General features: G+C 64.2%; 1 protein-coding gene across 1 annotated transcript; it reads left to right on the forward strand.

Annotated features, from left to right (window-relative positions):
* Nucleotides 1-42: 42 nt before the first annotated feature.
* KDM6B (lysine demethylase 6B) lies at nucleotides 43-18744 on the forward strand. The gene is given in 18 exon segments (XM_066985156.1): nucleotides 43-304; nucleotides 387-652; nucleotides 1812-1867; nucleotides 1869-1902; nucleotides 5461-6537; nucleotides 6579-6739; nucleotides 8570-8696; nucleotides 9572-9677; nucleotides 10962-11167; nucleotides 11689-11750; nucleotides 11899-11970; nucleotides 13438-13586; nucleotides 13675-13789; nucleotides 13980-14167; nucleotides 15026-15167; nucleotides 15315-15441; nucleotides 17242-17412; nucleotides 18286-18744. Coding segments are annotated over 18 exon segments (3345 nt in total). The 3' UTR covers nucleotides 18310-18744.
* Nucleotides 18745-18920: the final 176 nt, after the last annotated feature.

Below are 18920 nucleotides of genomic sequence, written 5' to 3' on the forward strand. Positions count from 1 at the left end.
GACCCCATATGCCCCATACACTCCAAATACCCGAATGACCCCATGCACCCCAATGACCCCATATACCCCAATAACCCTAAATACCCCAATGACCCTGTACACCCCATACACCCCAAACCCCCCATACACATCAATGACCCCAAATACCCCAATGACCCCATGCACCCCAATGACCCCATAGACCCCAATGACCCTATACACGACATATACCCCGATGACCACATGCACCCCAATAACCCCAAATCCCCCCGTGACCCCATACACCCCAATGACCCCATACACCCCAATAACCCCCAAAACCCTAGTGACCCCAATGCCCCGAAGTCCCCAAATACCCCAATGCCCCCATACGCCCCAACGCCCCCTACCCTTATAATATCCCCTAGAAAAGCCCCCATACGTCCCCCCCGACCCCCTAACCCCCCCCCGTCCCCCCCCCCAGCCCCCCCGCGCCCCCCCCGGGCGCCTGGAGTCGCTGCAGGGCTGGGTGCGGGCGCTGCTGCGGGACCCGGGCCAGGCGGGGCCCTGGGAGCAGCTGGGGCAGCTCTACGAGGCCGAGCAGGACCCCGAGGAGGCGCTGCGCTGCTACCACTGCGCCGCCCGCTGCCAGCCCAGCGCCGAGCTGGGGGCGCGCATCGGCCGCCTGCAGCAGGTACAGGGCGGTTATAGGGTCAGGGGGCGTGTGGGGTCATTAGGGTGTATGGGGTCATTGCGGTGTCTGGGGTCATTGGGGTATATGGGTTATATGGGGTCATCGGGTTGTATAGGGGATATGGGGTCATTGGGGTGTATGGGCTCATGGAGTATTGGGGAGTTGGGGGCGCGCATCAGCAGGCTGCTGCAAGTATAGGGGGTGTATAGGGTTATGGTGTCATTGGGGTATATGGGGTCGTTGGGCGTATATGGGGTCATGGGGTATTGGGAGCTGGGGGTGCGCATCGGCCGCCTGCAGCAGGTGGGGGGTATTGAGGTCATGCAGGGTATATGGGGTCATGGGGGTATATGGGGTCTTGGGGTATTGGGGAGCTGGGGGTATGCATCGGGAGGCTGCAGCAGGTATGGGGTATATGGGGTATGGGGGGTATGGGGGTCCTTGGGGTACATGGGGTTTATGGAGTCAGTCGGGGTGTATGGGGTATGTGGGGTGTATGGGGTATATGGTGTCATTGGGGGTATATGGGGTCATGGGGTGTTGGGGAGGTGGGGGCGTGCATCAGCAGGCTGCAGCAGGTGGGGGCGTATGGGATATATGGGGTATAGGGGGCCATTGGGGTGTATGGGGTTATGCGGGTGTGGGTTATGGGGAGGTGGGGGCGAGCATCGGGAAACTGCAGCAGGTGAGGGGCATATGGGGGATATGGGGTCGTTGGGGGTATGGGGGGATATGGGGTCATTGGGGGTACAGGGGGTCATGGGGGTATATAGGGTCATGGGGGTATATGGGGTCATGATATATGGGGTCATGGTATATGGGGTCACGGGGGTATATGGGGTCATGGGGGCATATGGGGTTATGGTATATGGGGTCATGGGGTTATGGGGTCATTGGGGTATATGGGGGTATGTGGGGTCATGGGGCTATATGGGGTCACAGGGGTGTATGAGGTTATGGGGTCGGGGGGGTATTTGGGGTGATGGGGGCCCACATGGGGCTGCTGCAGCAGGTGGCGGCTGGGGGGCGTTGGGGCCGTGGGGCTGCATCGGGGGGGCCCGGTGCCAGCTGGGGGGGGACAGTCCCTGGGGGGCAGTCCACGGGGGGTGCAGTCCGGGGGGGACCTCCCGGCTCTGACCCGTGTTCCCTTCCCCCCCAGGCCCAGCTCTGGAGTTTCCACGGGGGCCCGGCCCCCCCCGGGCCAAGACGCTGCCCCCCTGCAGCAAGTGTGGAACCTGCTGCACCTGGAGGTGAGGGGGGGCACGGGGGGAGGGGGGTTGCCGGGGGGAGGACACCGGGGGGCAAGGGGACACGGGGGGGGGGCATGGGGGCATGGGGGGGGGCATGGGGGGGGGGGCATGGGGGAGGGGGATGGGGGGTTGGGGGGGATATGGGGGGGCGTGGGGGGGGGCATAAAGGGGGCATGGGGGGGCAGGGGGATATGGGGGGGCCATGGGGCCATGGGGGGTCATAAGGGGGACATGGGGGGGGGCATGGGGGGGACATTGCGTCACGGGGGGGCATTGGGGGGCCATAGGGATGGGGGGACCCAGAGGGGGTCACGTGGGGACACGATGGGGCGGGGGGGTCACGGGGGGGCCACGGGGCTGGGGATTCATCCCCGCCCCCCCCCCCCCCCAGAAGCGAACGTTCGCGGCCAAGCGCGGGGCCCAGCTGAAGCGCCCGGCCGCCCCCCGACCCCCCGCCCTGCAGCCGGCCCCCCGCGCTGCCCCCCGGCCCCCCCCGACGAGCGGCCCAGCGCCAAGAGGAGGAGGAGCGGCAGCCCCCAGCAGGTGGGGGGGGGCACTGAAATGGGGGGGCAGTGGGGGGGGGCGTTAATGGGGGGGCATTAATGGGGGCGAAATGGGGGGCATTGATTGGGGGGTGAAATGGGGGGGCATTGATGGGGGGCATTGAGTGGGGGTGAAATGGGGGGCAAAATGGGGGGCATTGATGGGGAGTGAAATGGGGGGCATTGATGGGGGCATTAAGGGGAGGGCATTGAAGGGGGGCATTAAGGGGGGTGAAATGGGGGGGCATTAATGGGAGGGCATTGATGGGGGGCATTAATGGGGGCATTAAGGGAGGGCAATAAAAGGGGGCATTCAATGGGGGGGGTCACTGAATGGGGTCGGGGGCATTAAAAGGGGCTTGGGGGGTGTTAAAGGGGGAGCACAGAAAGGGGGGGCACTGAATGGGGGGGCATTAAAGGGGGGGATCAGCATTGGGCTAGGGGGGCATTAGATGGGGTCAGGGGGCATTAAATGGGGTGGGGGGCACCAACGGGGCTGGGGGGGGCATTAAAGGGGGGCACTAAATGGGGTGGGGGGGCACTGAACGGGGCTGGGGGCGGCTGCCCTGAGCTGTGCCCCCCCCTGCCCCCCCAGCCCCCCCCGGGCCCCCCCACTTCCCCCCGCCCCAGCCGGGGCTGTGGAGCCCCTCGGGGACGCCTGGGCCCAGCGCAGGAGCGGGGCCGCCCCCGACCGGCAGGTAACGGCCCCCCCCAGCCCCCCGTGTCACCCCCCATGTCACCCCCCTGTGTCACTTGGCCCCCATCCCTCCACCCCCACCATGTCCCCATATCCCCCCCACGTCCCCCCGTGTCCCCCCAATGTCCCCATGCCCCCCCATGTGGCCCCCTTGCCCCCCATCCCCCAATGACCCCCCCATGTCCCCCCATGTCCCCCTACCCCCCCATAACCCCGCCATAATCCCCCCATATTCCCCCATGTCCCAATGCCCCCCCCATGTCCCCATACCCCCCCATGTCCCAATGTCCCCCCATGTCCCCCTACCCCCCATAACCCCCCCATGTCTTTCTATGTCCCCACACCCCCCACGTCCCCACATAACCCCCCATGTCCCCCCCATGTCCCCTACTCCCCCGTAACCCCCCGTATCCCCCAAAGCCCCCATATCCCCGTGTCCCCCCCTTACTCACCCCATGCCCCCCCACGTCCCCATGCCCCCATATCCCCCCATATCCCCCCATATCCCCCCCATGCCCCCCATGTCCCCATGCCCCCCTCCACCCCCCCATACCCCCATGTCCCCCTGCCCCCCCCCCCCCCCCCCCCTAACACCCCGTTGTCCCCCCCCTCAGGAGCAGCAGCGCAGCCTGGTGGCCCCCCGTACCCCTACCCCCCGGCCGCCTTCGGGGGGCAGCCGCCCCCCGCGCCCCCCGCGCGCCCCGGCCCCCCGGAAGTGACCTTAGGGACAGCAGAGCTGCCCGGGCGCGCGCCCCCCCCAGCCTGTCACCAGCAGCCACCGCCTGCGTGCCTTACGCCCCCCCGCGCCCCCTGCCGCCACCACCGCCACCAGCAGCACCCTGCCCCGGGGGGGACGGCCCCGGCGGCGTGAGTGGGGGGGGGGGGGGATTATGGGGGCTTGGGGGTTATGGGGGGGGTTATGGGGGGGTTATTGGGGGAATGGGGGGTTATGGGGGGGTTATGGGGTTGGGGGGGTTGTGGGGGGGGGTTATGGGGGGGTTGGGGGGACGGGGGGTTATGGGGGGTTATGGGGGAGTTATGGGGTTGGGGGAGGTTATGGGGGAATTATGGGGAGGTTATGGGGGGGTTATGGGGGGCTGGGGGGGTTGTAGGGGGTTATGGGGTTGGGGGGTTATGGGGGTTATGGGGGGGTTGTAGGGGGGGTTATGGGGGAGTTGGGGGGCTTATGGGAGGGTTATGGGGTTGGGGGGTTTATGGGGGGGGGTTATTGGGGGAATGGGGGGGTTATGGAGCAGGTTATGGGGTTGGGGGGTTATGGGTTTGGGGGGGTTATGGGGAGGTTATTGGGGGAATGGGGGAGTTGTAGGGGGGTTATGGGGGGGTTGGGGGCCTGAGGGGGGTTACAGGGGGTTATGGAGTTGGGGGGGTTGTAGGGGGGTTATGGGGGGGTTACGGGGGGTTGGGGGAGGTTGGGGTGGGGGAGTATATGGGGGAGTTAAGGGGGAGTTATGGGGGGTTATGGGGCTGAGGGGGAGGTTTGGGGAGGGAATGGGGGGGTTAAGGGGGGTTAAGGGGGGTTGTGGGGGGGTTATGGGAAGGTTATGGGGATATGGGGGGGTTAAGGGGGGTTGTGGGGGAGTTTTAGGGGGGTTATGGGGTTGTGGGGGGTTATGGGGGTTATGGGGGGGGTTGGGGGGGTTATGGGGGCATGGGGGGCTTGAGGGGATTATAGGGGCGTTGGGGGGTGGGGTTTTATGGGGGTTTGTGAGGGGCAGTTTTGGGGGTTATGGGGGGCATTTGGGGGGTTACGGAGGGGTTATGGGGTGGTTATGGGGGACTATGGGGTGTGTGGGGACAATGTGGGGAGGCACAAGATGGGGGGGGCCATACCAGACCCTCACCTCCCTGCCCCCCCACCCCCCCCCAAATTCTCCCGCAGGTTCCCGACCGCTACCAACCCCCGGAGCCGCCGGGGCCGGGGGGTCCAAGCGTGCCCCCCCCGCCCCCCCCCGTCCTCCCCTGCTGCCCCCCGGCCCCCGAGCCCCGGCCCCCCTGCCCTGGCTGAAGGACGCCGGGGGGCCGCCCCCCCCCCCCAGCCCCGCTGGACCCCTCCTTTTCGTGGGGGCGCCGCCGACCCCCCCCCCTTCCCCCAGCCCACCACCAGCAGGGGGCCCGGAGCCCCCGGCCGCCCCCCCACGCCCCCTCCCCCCCCCCATTCCTCCTCCTCGCCGCCCCCCCCAGCGTTTTGGCTGAGCACCCCCCCCCCACCTCCCCCCCCCCCCCCCGCCCGCCAGGGCCTCCCCGAAACCTCAGGAACCCCCCCCCCCAGCACTCCCCCGCCCCCCGGCACCCCCCCAGCCTCCCCAGCCCCCCCCGGGGGCCGCCCAGCCAAAGACTGAGCCCCCCCCCCGCGCCCCCCGCCCCCCCCGGGCGCCGCCAGCCCGGCCCCGGCCCCCCCCCCCCCCGGCGCCTGTTCGATTTCGGGGCCCCCTGGACGACCAACCCGAGGAGCCCCCCGAGTTCGCCAAGATCCTCCCCGACGGCCTCGCCACCATCATGCGGATGCTGGATGAGTCCATCCGGCAGGAGGAGGACGAGCGGGGGGGCCCTGCGACGCCCCCCCCTCCCCCGGCCCCCCCTGCCCTCCCCCCTCCCCCTCCTCCTGCCGCCCCCCTCCGCCGCCCCCAAGCCGCTGCCCCCCTCCCGCCCCTTTACCCGGCCCCCCCCGCTCGCCCGCCCCAAGGCGCCTGTTTTCGGGGCCCCCCCGGGCCGGACCCCCCGAACCGCCCCGGCTTTATCCCCTTCGGGCAAGCGGGACGAGCCCCCCCCGCGCCCCCCTTCCTCTTCTTCCTCCTCCTCCTCCTCCTCCTTGTCCTCCGGCCTCCTCCACTCGCTGGCCTCCGCCTTGGGGGGCCGAGCGGGGCCGAGCCGGGGGGGCCAAGGCGGTCACCACCCCCCCCCCCCTTCCCCTCGCCCCCGGCCCCCCAAGTCGCTACCTCACCGCCGGGTTGGGGCCGGGAAGGGGGGCCGCGCCGGGGGGCCTCCGCCACCGAGGTCGGAATCGGAGGCCCTGGAGGAGATCAGCCGGGCCTGCGAGACGCTGGCGGAGCAAGCGGGGCGCTCGGCGGCCTCCCCCGGCCTCCGTCCCCGGCCTCGTCCCCGGCCTCGTCCCCGGCCTCGTCCCCGCCGCCACCGACGCCCCGGCCTCCCCCGGCCTCGCCGGCCACCCCGCGAGCGGGAGGCTCGCCCCCGCCGCCGCCACCACCACCACCACCACCACCACCACCACCAGCACCACCAGCAGCGGCCTCCACGCAAGGTCCTGGCCTCCCTCGACCTCCAGAGCCCCGGCGAGGACGCTCCCGAGGCGGCCTCCACCTCGGCCTCGCCTCCGCCACCGCCTCCGCCGCCGCCACCGCCGCCACCGCCACCGCCGTCCCCGAGCCCGGCCGAGCTGCTGAAGCTGCGGGCGCTGAGCGAGGGCCCCCCGGGAGCTGAAGATCCGCCTGGTGAAGGTGGAGAGCGGCGGGGGCGCCCGCGACACCTTCGTGGCCTCCGAGGTGGAGGAGCCTCCGCGCCTCCCCCTGGCCCAGCTCACCATCAGCCACAGCGCCGCCGAGGTCGTGCGCGCCAGCAAGTCAGTGCGGGGCGGACGGGGGGACGACGGGGGGCTCTGGGGGATTTTGGGGGGCTGGGGAGGCTCTAGGGTGGCTCTAGAGGGCTCTAGGGAGGCTATTTGGGGGCTGGGGAGGTGCTAGGGGGCTTTATGGAGGCTCTGGGGGGCTGGGGAGGCTTTATGGGGGCTCTTTGGGGGCTGGGGAGGCTCTAGGGACGCTCTAGAGGAGTTTATGGAGGCTCTAGGAGGCTGGGGGGCTCTACAGAGGCTTTGTGGAGGCTCTAGAGGGTTCTAGAGGACTTTATGGAGGCTCTGGGGGGCTGGGGAGGCTCTAGGAGCCTTTACAGAGGTTCTTTGGGGGCTGGAGACGCTCTAGGGAGGCTCTTTGGGGGCTGGAGAGGCTCTATAGGGCTCTAGGGGCCTTTATGGAGGCTATTTGGGGGCTGGGGAGACTCTAGAGGGCTTTACGGAGGCTCCAGGGGGCTGGGGAGGCTCCAGGGAGGCTTCAGGGGGCTCTGCAGGGCTTTATGGAGGCTTTATGGGGGATCTGGGGGTCTGGGGAGGCTCTTTGGGGGCTTTGAGGGGCTGGGGAGGCTCTAGGGGGCTCTATGGAGGCTATTTGGGGGTTGGGGAGGCTCTAGGGAGGCTCTAGAGGGCTTTATGGAGGCTCCATGCAGGCTCTAGGAGGCCGAGGAGGCTCTACAGAGGCTTTCTGGAGGCTCTAGAGGGGTCTAGAGGGCTTTATGGAGGTTCTGGGGGGCTGGGGAGGCTCTGGGGAGGCTCCGGAAGGCTTTGTGGAGGCTCTTTGAGGGTTGGGGAGGCTTTAGGGGGCTTTATGGGGGCTCTGGGGGGCTTTATGGAGGCTCTGAAGGCTCTGGAGGCCCTAGGGAGGTTCTGTGGAGGCTCTTTTTGGGGTGGGGAGACTCTGGGGGTCTCTATGGGGTCTCCATGGGGTTTCTATGGAGGTTCTGTGGGGTCTCCGTGGGGACGTGGCCTCGCACATGGTGCGGGCCCCCCCCGCCCCCTGGGCCGTTGGGTGACCCTGTCCTTCTGTCCTTGTGTCCCCCCGTCCCCATCTTTCTGTCCCCGTGTGCCCCTGTCCCCATACCCCTGTCCCTATCCATGTCCCCGTGTCCCCATGTTCCCATCCTTCTGTCCCCATCCCTTTGTCCCTATCCATGTTGCCATGTCCCTATATCCCTGTGTCCCTATGTCCCTGTGTCCCCATCCCCGTGTCCCTACCCATGTCCCCATCCGTGTCCCTATATCCCTGTGTCCCCATGTCCCTCTGTCCCCATCCCCATGTCCCTGTCCCCATACCCCTGTGTCCCCATGTCCCCATCCATGTCCCTTGTCCCCATGTCCCCGTGTCCCTGTGTTCCCATGTTCCCATGTCCCTATGTCCCCATGTCCCTGTCCCGATATCCCTGTGTCCCCGTGTCCCCATTCCCGTGTCCCTATCCCTCTCCCCATGTCCCCATGTCCCTTGTCCCCGTGTCCCCATGTCCCCATCCATGTCCCCGTGTCCCCATCCCCATGTCCCTGTCCCTGTATCCCTGTGTCCCCATGTCCCATGTCCCTTGTCCCCATGTCCCTATCCGTGTCCCTGTGCCCCCATGTCCCCATTCCCATGTCCCTATCCCTGACCCCGTGTCCCGTGTCCTCACATCCCCACCTCCCCATGTCCCTGTGTCCCCGTGTCCCTTGTCCCCATGTCCCCGTGTCCCTGTGTCCCCATGTCCCTATCCATGTCCCGTGTCCCCGTGACCCCACCCATGACCCCACCCCATGACCACACCCACGACTCCCCCGTCCCCGCCCCCTTGGCCCCGCCCCCTGCCCCGCCCGCAGGCAGGCGCGCCTGCCGGGCCCGTTCCGGGAGTCGTACCTGTCCCCGGCGCAGTCGGTGAAGCCGCGCATCGACTCGCAGGAGAAGCTGCCCCGCGACAAGCTCAGCCCGCCCACGCCCAGCATCTACGTGAGTGACGATTGGCCGGCCCCGGGGCGCCCCGCCCTGATTGGGCCGCGGGGGACGATTCCCAGAGCATCCCCATCCTGATTGGTCAATGGGCGGGCGTGTCCCAGGGCATCCCCATCCTCATTGGGCCGCAGGTGTGCGTTGCCCAGGGCATCCTCATCCTGATTGGCTCGTGGGCAGGTGTTTCCAGGGTATTCCTGCCCTGATTGGTCCATGACTGGGTGTTTCCCAGGGCATCCCCGTCCTGATTGGTTAATGGATGTGCGTTTTCCAGACATCCCTGCCCTGATTGGTCCATAGCCAAGTGTTTCCCAGGGCATCCCCCTTTTGATTGGTCCATAGCCAGGTGTTTCCCAGGACATCCTTGCCCTGATTGGTCCATGATTGGGTGTTTCCCTGGGTGTCCCCATCGTGATTGGTCCATAGCCAGGTGTTTCTCAGGCCATCTTTGCCCTGATTGGTTCATAGCTGGGTATTTCCCAGGCATCCCCATCCTGATTGGCCCATGGCCAGGTGTTTCCCAGGGCATCTGTGCCCTGATTGGTCAATGGGTGGGCATTTCCCAGGGCATCCCCATTCTGATTGGTCCATGACTGGGCGTTTCCCAGGGAATCCCCATGCTGATTGGCCCACAGGTGGGCGTTTCCCAGGGAATCCCCGCTCTGATTGGCTCCCGTCTGGGTCCTCTCAGCCATCCCCGTGCCTATTGGCTGGCGGCCGGGCGTGTCCCCGGGCCCCTCCATCTGATCGGCCGCCGAGCGGGCAGGGGCATCGCGGGGCCCCTCCCTGGCGCTTCCCCATTGGCCGATGGTGTGGGCGTGGCAGCGGTGGCGGGCCGTGATTGGCCGCCCGGCGCTGACCGGCCCCGCCCACAGCTGGAGAGCAAGCGCGACGCCTTCTCGCCCGTCCTGCTGCAGTTCTGCACCGACCCCAAGAACCCCATCACCGTCATCCGCGGGCTGGCCGGCTCCCTGCGCCTCAGTGAGTGGCACCGGGGCACCGGGACGGGGACACGGGGACGCGGGGACACCGGCACGGGGACACTTTGCTTGAGGACAGTGGCACAGGGACAATTACGTAGGGACAATTACATGGGGATAGTGGCATGGGGACACGTTGCATGAGGACACTGCCATGGAGGCAGTGGCACGGGGACAGTGGAACGGGGACAGTGGAATGGGGACAGTGGCATGGGGACAATTGCACGGGGACAATTACACAAGGACAGTGACACGTGGACACTTTGCATGGGGACAGTGACACAGGGACACTTTGCACGGGGACACTTTGTCCCCGTGTCCCCATCCTGTCCCTATGTCCCCATCCTGTCCCTGTGTCCCCATCCTGTCCCTGTGTCCCCATGCCCTGCACACACGCTCTCCCATGTCCCTTGTCCTTGTCCTTGTTCTGTCCCCATGTCCCCGTCCCATGCATGTGCTTCCATGTCTCTTGTCCTCATGTCCCCATCCTGTCCCTATGTCCCCATCCCCTGCACGTACGTGCTCCCATGTCTCTTTGTTCCTGTGTCCCCATCCTCTCCCCTTGTTCCCTTGTCCCCGTGTCCCCTTGTCCCTATGTCCCCATGTCCCCACATCTCCATGTCCCCATGTCCCCATCCCATGCACGTACGTGTCTCCATGTCTCTTGTCTCCATGTCCCCATCTTGTCCTCATGTCCTTGTCCCCTGCATGCACATGTCCCAATGTCCCCATGTCCCTGTGTCCCCCTGCCCCTTGTCCCTTTGTCTCCATGTCCCTGTCTCCATGTCCCTGTGTCTCCATGTCCCTGTGTCTCTTATGTCCCCATGTCCCTTGTCCCCACGTCTCTTGTCCTTACGTCCCTGTGTCCCCATGTCACCATGTCCTTCATCCCAATGTCCTCATCTCCCTTGTCCCTCTCCCCCCATGTCCACTTGTCCCCATGTCCCTTGTCCCCATATCCCAATGTTTTCATGTCCTTCATCCCCATGTCCCCATGTCTCTCTCCATGTCCCTTGTCCTCATGTCTCCATGTCCCCATGTCCTTCATCCCAATGTCCCCATGTCCCTGTGTCCCCTTGTCCCTTGTGTCCATGCCCCTCATCCCAACGTCCCCATGTCCCTGTATCCCAATGTTCTCATACCCCCCATGTCCCTGTGTCCCCATGTCCCTCGTGTCCATTGCCTCCACGTCCCCCCAATCCCACCCCTTGCCCCCCATCCCCGCGGGTCCCCCCATTACCCCCGCTGCGGTGCGGGGTCCGAGTGGCAGCTGCTGTCCCTGCAGACCTGGGGCTGTTCAGCACCAAGACGCTGGTGGAGGCGAGCGGGGAGCACGCGGTGGAGGTGCGCACGCAGGTGCAGCAGCCCTCGGACGAGAACTGGGACCTGTCGGGGACGCGCCAGGTGTGGCCCTGCGAGAGCAGCCGCTCGCACACCACCATCGCCAAGTACGCGCAGTACCAGGCCTCCTCCTTCCAGGAGTCCCTGCAGGTCGGTGGGCGCGGGGGGCACGGGGGGGGGATATGGGGACATGGGGGGTGTGGGGGGACGTGGGGATGTGGGGGGATGTGTGGGGTATAGGGGGACATGGGGGGTATGAGGGGACATAGGTGGTACAGGGGGATATGGGGTTACGGGGCGACACGGAGGGTATGAGGGATATGGGGGGACATGGGGACATGGGGGGTACATGGGGACATCGGGGGGCATGGGGACATGGGGGGTACAGGGGGACATGGGGAGTATGGGGATATGGGGGTGCAAGGGGACATGGGGGGGCATGGGGACGGGGGGTACAGGGGGACATGGGGACACATGGCACAGGGGTACGTGGGGACACGAGGGGGGACGTGGGGACATGGGGTACAAGGGGATGTGGGGACACAAGGGGTACAGGGGAACATAGGGACACAGAAGGATGTGCACGGAGGGGGACGTGGGGGCGTGGAGGATGGGGGGGAATGTGTTGTCCCCCTGCCCCGTGTCCCCCCCTAACGAGACGTCCCCGCCAGGAGGACAAGGACAGCGAGGACGAGGAGGCGGAGGAGCCCGACAGCACCACGGAGACCCCCCCAGGTGGGGCCACCCGGGGGTCCCCCGACACCGAGGGCGGGCGCTGGCCCTGAGGCGTCCCCGGGGTGTCCCCAGGGCGTCCCCGGGTCGTCAGTGGGGGGACCCCGGCTCGGGGACATGCCGCGTCCCCCCGTAACCCCTGCGCCCCGCAGCAACCCCGACCAGAAGTCCCACCAGATCATCAAGTTCGGGACCAACATCGACCTCTCGGATGCTAAGAGGTGAGGGGGGCACCCATGGGTGACGGGGGAACCGTGCTGGGGGTGATGGGCACCTGTGGGTGACCGTTCCATGGGGGAGCATCCAATGGTTGATCATCCCAAGGGTGGCCATCCCAAGAGTGACTGTCTCATAGGTGATTGTCCAATGGGTGACCATCCCATGGTTGACTATCCAATAGTTGACCATCCCATGGGTGACCATCCAATAGGTGACCATCCTGTGGGTGACCATCCCATCCAATGGTTGACTGACCTGTGGGATGACCATCCAATAGTTGACCATCCCATGGTTGACCGTCTTATGGATGAACACCTCGTGGCTGACCATCCAATTGTTGACCATCCAATGGTTGACCGACCTGTGGGCTGGCCATGCAATAGTTGACCATCCCATGGTTGACCATCCCATAGGCAACCTTCACATGGCTGATCACCTAATGGTTGACCATCCCATAGTTAACCATCCCGTGGTTGACCGTCCCATAGTTGACCATCCCATAGGCAACCTTCACATGGCTGATCACCTAATGGTTGACCATCCCATAGTTAACCATCCCGTGGTTGACCGTCCCATAGTTGACCATCCCATAGGCAACCATCACATGGCTGATCATCCAATGGTTGACCATCCAATAATTGACCATCCCATGGTTGATCATCCCATGGCCAATCATCCAACAGTTGACCATCCCATCCCATCCCATGGCTGATCATCCAATAGTTGACCATCCCATAGTTAACCATCCCGTGGTTGACCGTCACATGGTTGACCATCCCATAGGCAACCATCCCATGGCTGATCATCCCATGGCTGACCATGCAGTGGTTGACGGTCCAGTGGTTGACCATCCCATGGTTGACCATCCCGTGGGTGACCAACCTGTGGGTGACCATCCCAATGGTTGACCGACCTGTGGGCTGACCATCCAATAGTTGACTACCCCATGGTTGACCACCTAATAGTTGACCCTCCAACGTTTGACTGTCCAATGGTTGACCATCCAATTGTTGACCATCCCACGGGTGACCACCTCATGGCTTATCATCCAGTAGTTGACCATCCAATGGTTGGCTGCCTGCTGATGACCGTCCTGTGGTTGTCCATCCCATGGTTGACCATCCCATATATGCTTTTAGTGGATGAACATCCAATGGCTGGCCATCCAATAGTTGACTGTTCCATGGTTGACCATCCCCTGGTTGACCATCCAATGGTTGACCGTCCAGTGGTTGACCATCCCATGGTTGACCATCCCATGGGCAACCATCTCATGGGTGACTGTCCCATGGCTGATCATCCCATAGTTGACCACCTGATGGTGGACAGGCCCATGGGTGACCACCTTATGGCTTATCATCCAATGGTTGACCATCCAATAGTTGGCCATCCAATGGTTGACTGTCCCATGGTTGACCATCCCAGGGTTGACCACCCCATGGGTGACCGTCCCATGTGTCCCCATCCAGGTGGAAGCCGCAGCTGCAGGAGCTGCTGAAGCTGCCGGCCTTCATGCGGGTCTCCTCCACGGGCAACATGCTGAGCCACGTGGGCCACACCATCCTGGGCATGAACACCGTCCAGCTCTACATGAAGGTGCCGGGCAGCCGCACACCCGGTGAGCAGGGCCGAGGGGCGGGGGGCACACAGGGGCTGTGTGGGCCGCGGTGGGGCTGACGTTGCCGGTGGTCCCGTGTCCTCCCCAGGCCACCAGGAGAACAACAACTTCTGCTCCGTCAACATCAACATCGGCCCCGGGGACTGCGAGTGGTTTGCGGTGCACGAGCACTACTGGGAGACCATCTCCGCCTTCTGCGACAAGTGAGGGCGGGGCTTTGGGGAGGGGGTGTGGCTTTGGGGAGGGGGCGGGGCTTGTGGGAGGGGCGGGGCTTGTGGGAGGGCAGAGCACAGCACTGCTGGTAGGTTGGCGACACCAAGGGGGAAGGTGGAGCGGTGGTGCCAGTGAAAGCAGTGACAGCAGTGGCATCGTGTGACCCTGTCTGTGTTGCAGGCACGGCGTGGACTACCTGACGGGCTCGTGGTGGCCCATCCTGGAGGACCTGTACCGCTCCAACATCCCCGTGTATCGCTTCATCCAGCGCCCCGGCGACCTGGTGTGGATCAACGCTGGCACCGTGCACTGGGTGCAGGCCACCGGCTGGTGCAACAACATCGCCTGGAACGTCGGGCCCCTCACCGGTACGAGGCACTGGGACCGGGGCGCTTCACTGGCACGGGGATGGAGGGGACGCAACGGAGACAGAGCAGGGACAGAATGGGGGAACAACGGGGGAATAATGGGGGAACAATGGGGATGCAATAGAGAAACAACGGTGACAGAGTGGGGACAGAATGGGGACACAACGTGGAAACAATGGGAACACAATGGGATTGCAATGGGGATGGAAGAGGGATGTAACAGAGAAATGTTGGGGACACAACAGGGGTACAATGGGGACACAATGGGGATACAACAGGGACAAAATGGGGGAACAATGGGGATGCAATAGAGAAATAATGGACAGAGCAGGGACAGAATGGGGACACAACAGGGATACAATGGGGATGCAATGGGGGTACAATGGGGACACAATGGGGTAACAATGGGGGTGCAATGACGATGGAAGGGAATGCAACAGAGAAATGATGGGGACAAAATGGGAGTACAATGGGGACACAATGACGGTGGAGTGGGGGACACAACGGGGGTGTGATGGGGACACGATGGGGATGCAATAGGGACACAAGAGGAACACGATGGGGACACAATGGGGGAGCAGTGGGAATGCAATAGAAAAACAATGGGGACAGAGCGGGGACAGAATGGGGACACAACAGGGACGCAATGGGGACGAAATGGGGACTTCACAACGGGGATACAACGAGGACACAATGGGGACACAATGGGGATGCAGCGGGGAAGCAATGGGGACACAGTGAGGGTGCAATGGGGACATGAGTGCCGTACCATGGGGGTGGGATATGGTTGGGAACACAGCCATATAGGTGACACGGTGTGGCCAGGAGACACCCGTGACGTCCTTGCTGTCCCCTTAGCCTACCAGTACCAGCTGGCACTGGAGCGCTATGAGTGGAACGAGGTGAAGAACGTCAAGTCCATCGTGCCCATGATCCATGTCTCCTGGAACGTCGCTCGCACCGTCAAGATCAGCGACCCCGACCTCTACAAGATGATCAAGTGAGCGGAGGGGCGCGGTGGGGCTGGGGCCACCCTGGGGACAAGGACGGGGCCACGCCAGGGCTGACACCGCCGCAGGACAGGGACGTCCCCCTCGCTGCGGGGCGGTGGCTGACGCGTGCGGCCGTGCGGTGCCGGCCGTTGCAGGTACTGCCTGATGCAGTCCATCAAGCACTGCCAGGTGCAGCGTGAGAGCTTGGTCCGCGCCGGCAAGAAGATCGCCTACCAGGGACGGGTGAAGGACGAGCCGGCGTACTACTGCAACGAGTGCGACGTGAGTGCTGGTGGGGGCCGGGGGGGCTGAGGGTGGCCGTGGTCTTGGTGTGGCCTTGGAGTGGTCTTGGTCACGGTCCTGTGCACAGTCGGGCCGTGGACTTGGCCATGGTTTTGGCTTGGTCTTGGCCATGCTTTTGATGTGGTCATGCCCATGGTGTTGGCTTGCACTTGGCCATGGTCTTGGTGTGGTCATGGCTGTGCCTTTGGCTTGGACTTGGCCGTGGTCTTGGCATAATCTTGGCATGGTCTTGGCTATGGTTTTGGCTTGGTCTTGGTCATAGTTTTGACATGGTCATGGTCATGGTATTGGCTTGGACTTGGCCATGGTCTCATTATAGTCATGGCCGTGGCTTTGGCTTGGTCTTGGCCATGGTCTTAGAATGGTCTTCGCATGGTCATGGCCATGGCTTTGGCTTGGTCTTGGTCATGATTTTGACAAGGACATGCCCATGGCATTGGTTTGGACTTGACTATGATCTTGGCATGATCATGGCCATGGCTTTGGCTTAGCCTTGGCCACGGTCTCCATATGGTCTTGGCGTGGTGATGGCTATGGTTTCGGTTTAGTCATGACCATCATCTTTGTCATCATGGCCATGCGATTGGCTTGGTATTAGCCACGGTCTTGGCATGGTGATGGCCATGGCAATGGCTTGGTCTTGGTCCTGGTCTTGGTCCTGGGATTGGCCATGGTCTTTACGTGGTCTTGGCATGGTGATGGCCATGGCGTTCTCTTTGTGTTAACCATGGTCTTGGTGTGGTCATGGCCATGCCACTGACTTAGACTTGACCATGGTCTCTGAGTTGTCTTGGCATGGCCATGGCCACGGTTTTGGTTTGGTCTTGACCATGGTCTTGACGAGGTCATGGCCCTGGCATCGGCTTGTGCTTAGCTGTGATCTTTACGTGGTCTCAGTGTGGGCATGGCCACAGCAACGGCTTGGTCTTGGTCATGGTCTTGGTCATGGTCTTGGCCATGGTCTTGGCCCTGGTCTTGGTCCTCGCCTTGGCCTTGGTCTTGGCCATGGTCTTGGCCAAGATCTTGGTCCTGGTCTTGGCCATGGTCTTGGCCCTGGTCTTGGTCCTCGCCTTGGCCTTGATCTTGGCCATGGTCTTGGCCATGGTCTTGGCCAAGATCTTGGTCCTGGTCTTGGCCATGGTCTTGGTGCTGGTCTTGGTCCTCGTCTTGGCCATGGTCTTGGCCATGGTCTTGGTCCTGTTCTTGGCCATGGTCTTGGTCTTTGTCCTGGCCTTGGTCCTGGCCTTGGTCCTGGCCTTGGTCCTGGTCTTGGTCCTGGTCTTGGCCATGGTCTTGGTCCTGGTCTTGGTCCTGGTCTTGGTCCTGGCCTTGGTCCTGGTCTTGGCCATGGTCTTGGTCCTGGTCTTGGTCCTGGTCTTGGTCCTGGTCTTGGTCCTGGTCTTGGCCATGGTCTTGGTCTTGGTCCTGGTCTTGGTCCTGGTCTTGGCCCTGGTCTTGGTCCTGGTCTTGGTCCTGGTCTTGGTCCTGGTCTTGGTCCTGGTCTTGGCCATGGTCTTGGTCCTGGTCTTGGCCATGGTCTTGGTCTTGGTCCTGGCCTTGGTCCTGGCCTTGGTCCTGGCCTTGGCCCTGGTCTTGGCCATGGTCTTGGCCATGGTCTTGGCCATGGTCTTGACGCGGTCACAGCCGTGGCATTGCCTTGGCCATGGCTTTTGCGTGGTCTCCTCGTGGGTGACGGGGACCGGCCCCGGGTGCAAACCGAAAGGCATCGGCGGGTGGGGGCTGCACCCGGGACCGCCGCCTCTGAGCCATGTGCCGCAGGTGGAGGTGTTCAACATCCTCTTCGTGACGAGTGAGACCGGCGGGCGCAACACCTACCTGGTGCATTGCGAGGGCTGCGCCCGGCGCCGCAGCGGGGCCCTGCACGGCGTCGTCGTCCTCGAGCAGTACAAGACCGAGGAGCTGATGCAGATCTACGACGGCTTCACCCTGGTGAGCGCGCGGGGACGGCCCCCGGGGTTAGGGGCACCTACACGCCCAACGTGGGGACACCCATGGGATCGCCAGCATGGGGACACCCTGCATGGGGACACCCAGCATGGGCATGACCAACTTGGGGACATCCAACTTGGGGACACCCATGGGATCACCCAGAACGGGGACACCCAACTTGGGGTCAGCCATGGGGATGCCCAAGACGGGGACAACCAAGGGATCGCCAGCATGGGGACACCCAACATAGGGATGACCAACCTGGGGACACCCATGGCGACACCAGCATGGGGACACCCTGCATGGGGACACCCAGCATGGGCATGACCAACTTGGGGACATCCAACTTGGGGACACCCATGGGATCACCCAGAACGGGGACACCCAACTTGGGGTCAGCCATGGGGATGCCCAAGACGGGGACAACCAAGGGATCGCCAGCATGGGGACACCCAACACAGGGCTGACCAACGTGGGGTCACCCATGGGGACACCCAACACAGGGGTGACCAACTGGGGGTCACCCATGGGACCACCAGCATGGGGACACCCAATCTGAGGGTCACCCAACATGGGGACACCCAAGGGACCACCAGCATGAGGTCACTCAACGTGGGGACACCCAACAAGGGTCACCCAGCATGGGGCCACCCAACCTAGGGCCACCCAGCAGGGATGAGGCCACCCAACTTGGGGCCACCCATGGGACCACCACTGCGGGGTCACCCAACACAGGGACACCCACGGGACCCCCCGCCCCCGGGACCGCCCCTTTCCCCATGTTCCCCCCCCCCTTTCCTCATGTCCCCAGGGGTGGTGGTGGTGGGGGGGGGTCCCCTTGGGGGTGCCCCCCTGACGCCGGGTCCCTTGCAGGTGGCGTCGCCCAGCTCCAGATGAGCCCTGCCCGGCCCAGGGGGTTCCTGGGCGCCCGTGACGGGGACGGGGACACGGGGACACCCCCCCCCACCCCGAACACTTTTTATTTATTCTGGGGGAAATCGCCCCAAAATTGGCCTCCCGCCCCCCACATCTTCTCGCCCCCCCCTCTGTACTCTGAAGAGCGGCGCCGGGCCGGGGGGGCCCGGACAGACGGACGGACAGACGCAGCAGAGACTCGGGGTGCTGGGGGGGGATTTTTTTGGGGGGGGGGGGACAGGCGCAAAACTTAATGTTTTTTACAGAAATATCGATTTATAAAAATGAACAATTCCCCCTCATAGGCTGGGGGGGTGGGGTGGGGCTTCTTTCACCCCCCTCCTGATTTGGGGGTCCCTGTGGGGTTCCCACTGCACCCCCCACACATTGGGGGGGGGGGTCTCCATGGGCCCCCCCATCTCATAGAAGGGGGGGGTCTCAATGCCCCCCCGTATCTCTCGGGGGGTCCCGGTGCCCCCCATAACCCAGGGGGGCCCTGGGAGGTGGGGCCCGTGCCCCCCCCCCAGCATTAAAGGGGTGCTGGGGGGCGCTTGGGGGGGCTTTGCTGGACCCTTCCCCAAATTTCAACCAAA

This window comes from Anser cygnoides, chromosome 31 (assembly GCF_040182565.1).
Source record: "Anser cygnoides isolate HZ-2024a breed goose chromosome 31, Taihu_goose_T2T_genome, whole genome shotgun sequence".
Taxonomy (NCBI): domain Eukaryota; kingdom Metazoa; phylum Chordata; class Aves; order Anseriformes; family Anatidae; genus Anser; species Anser cygnoides.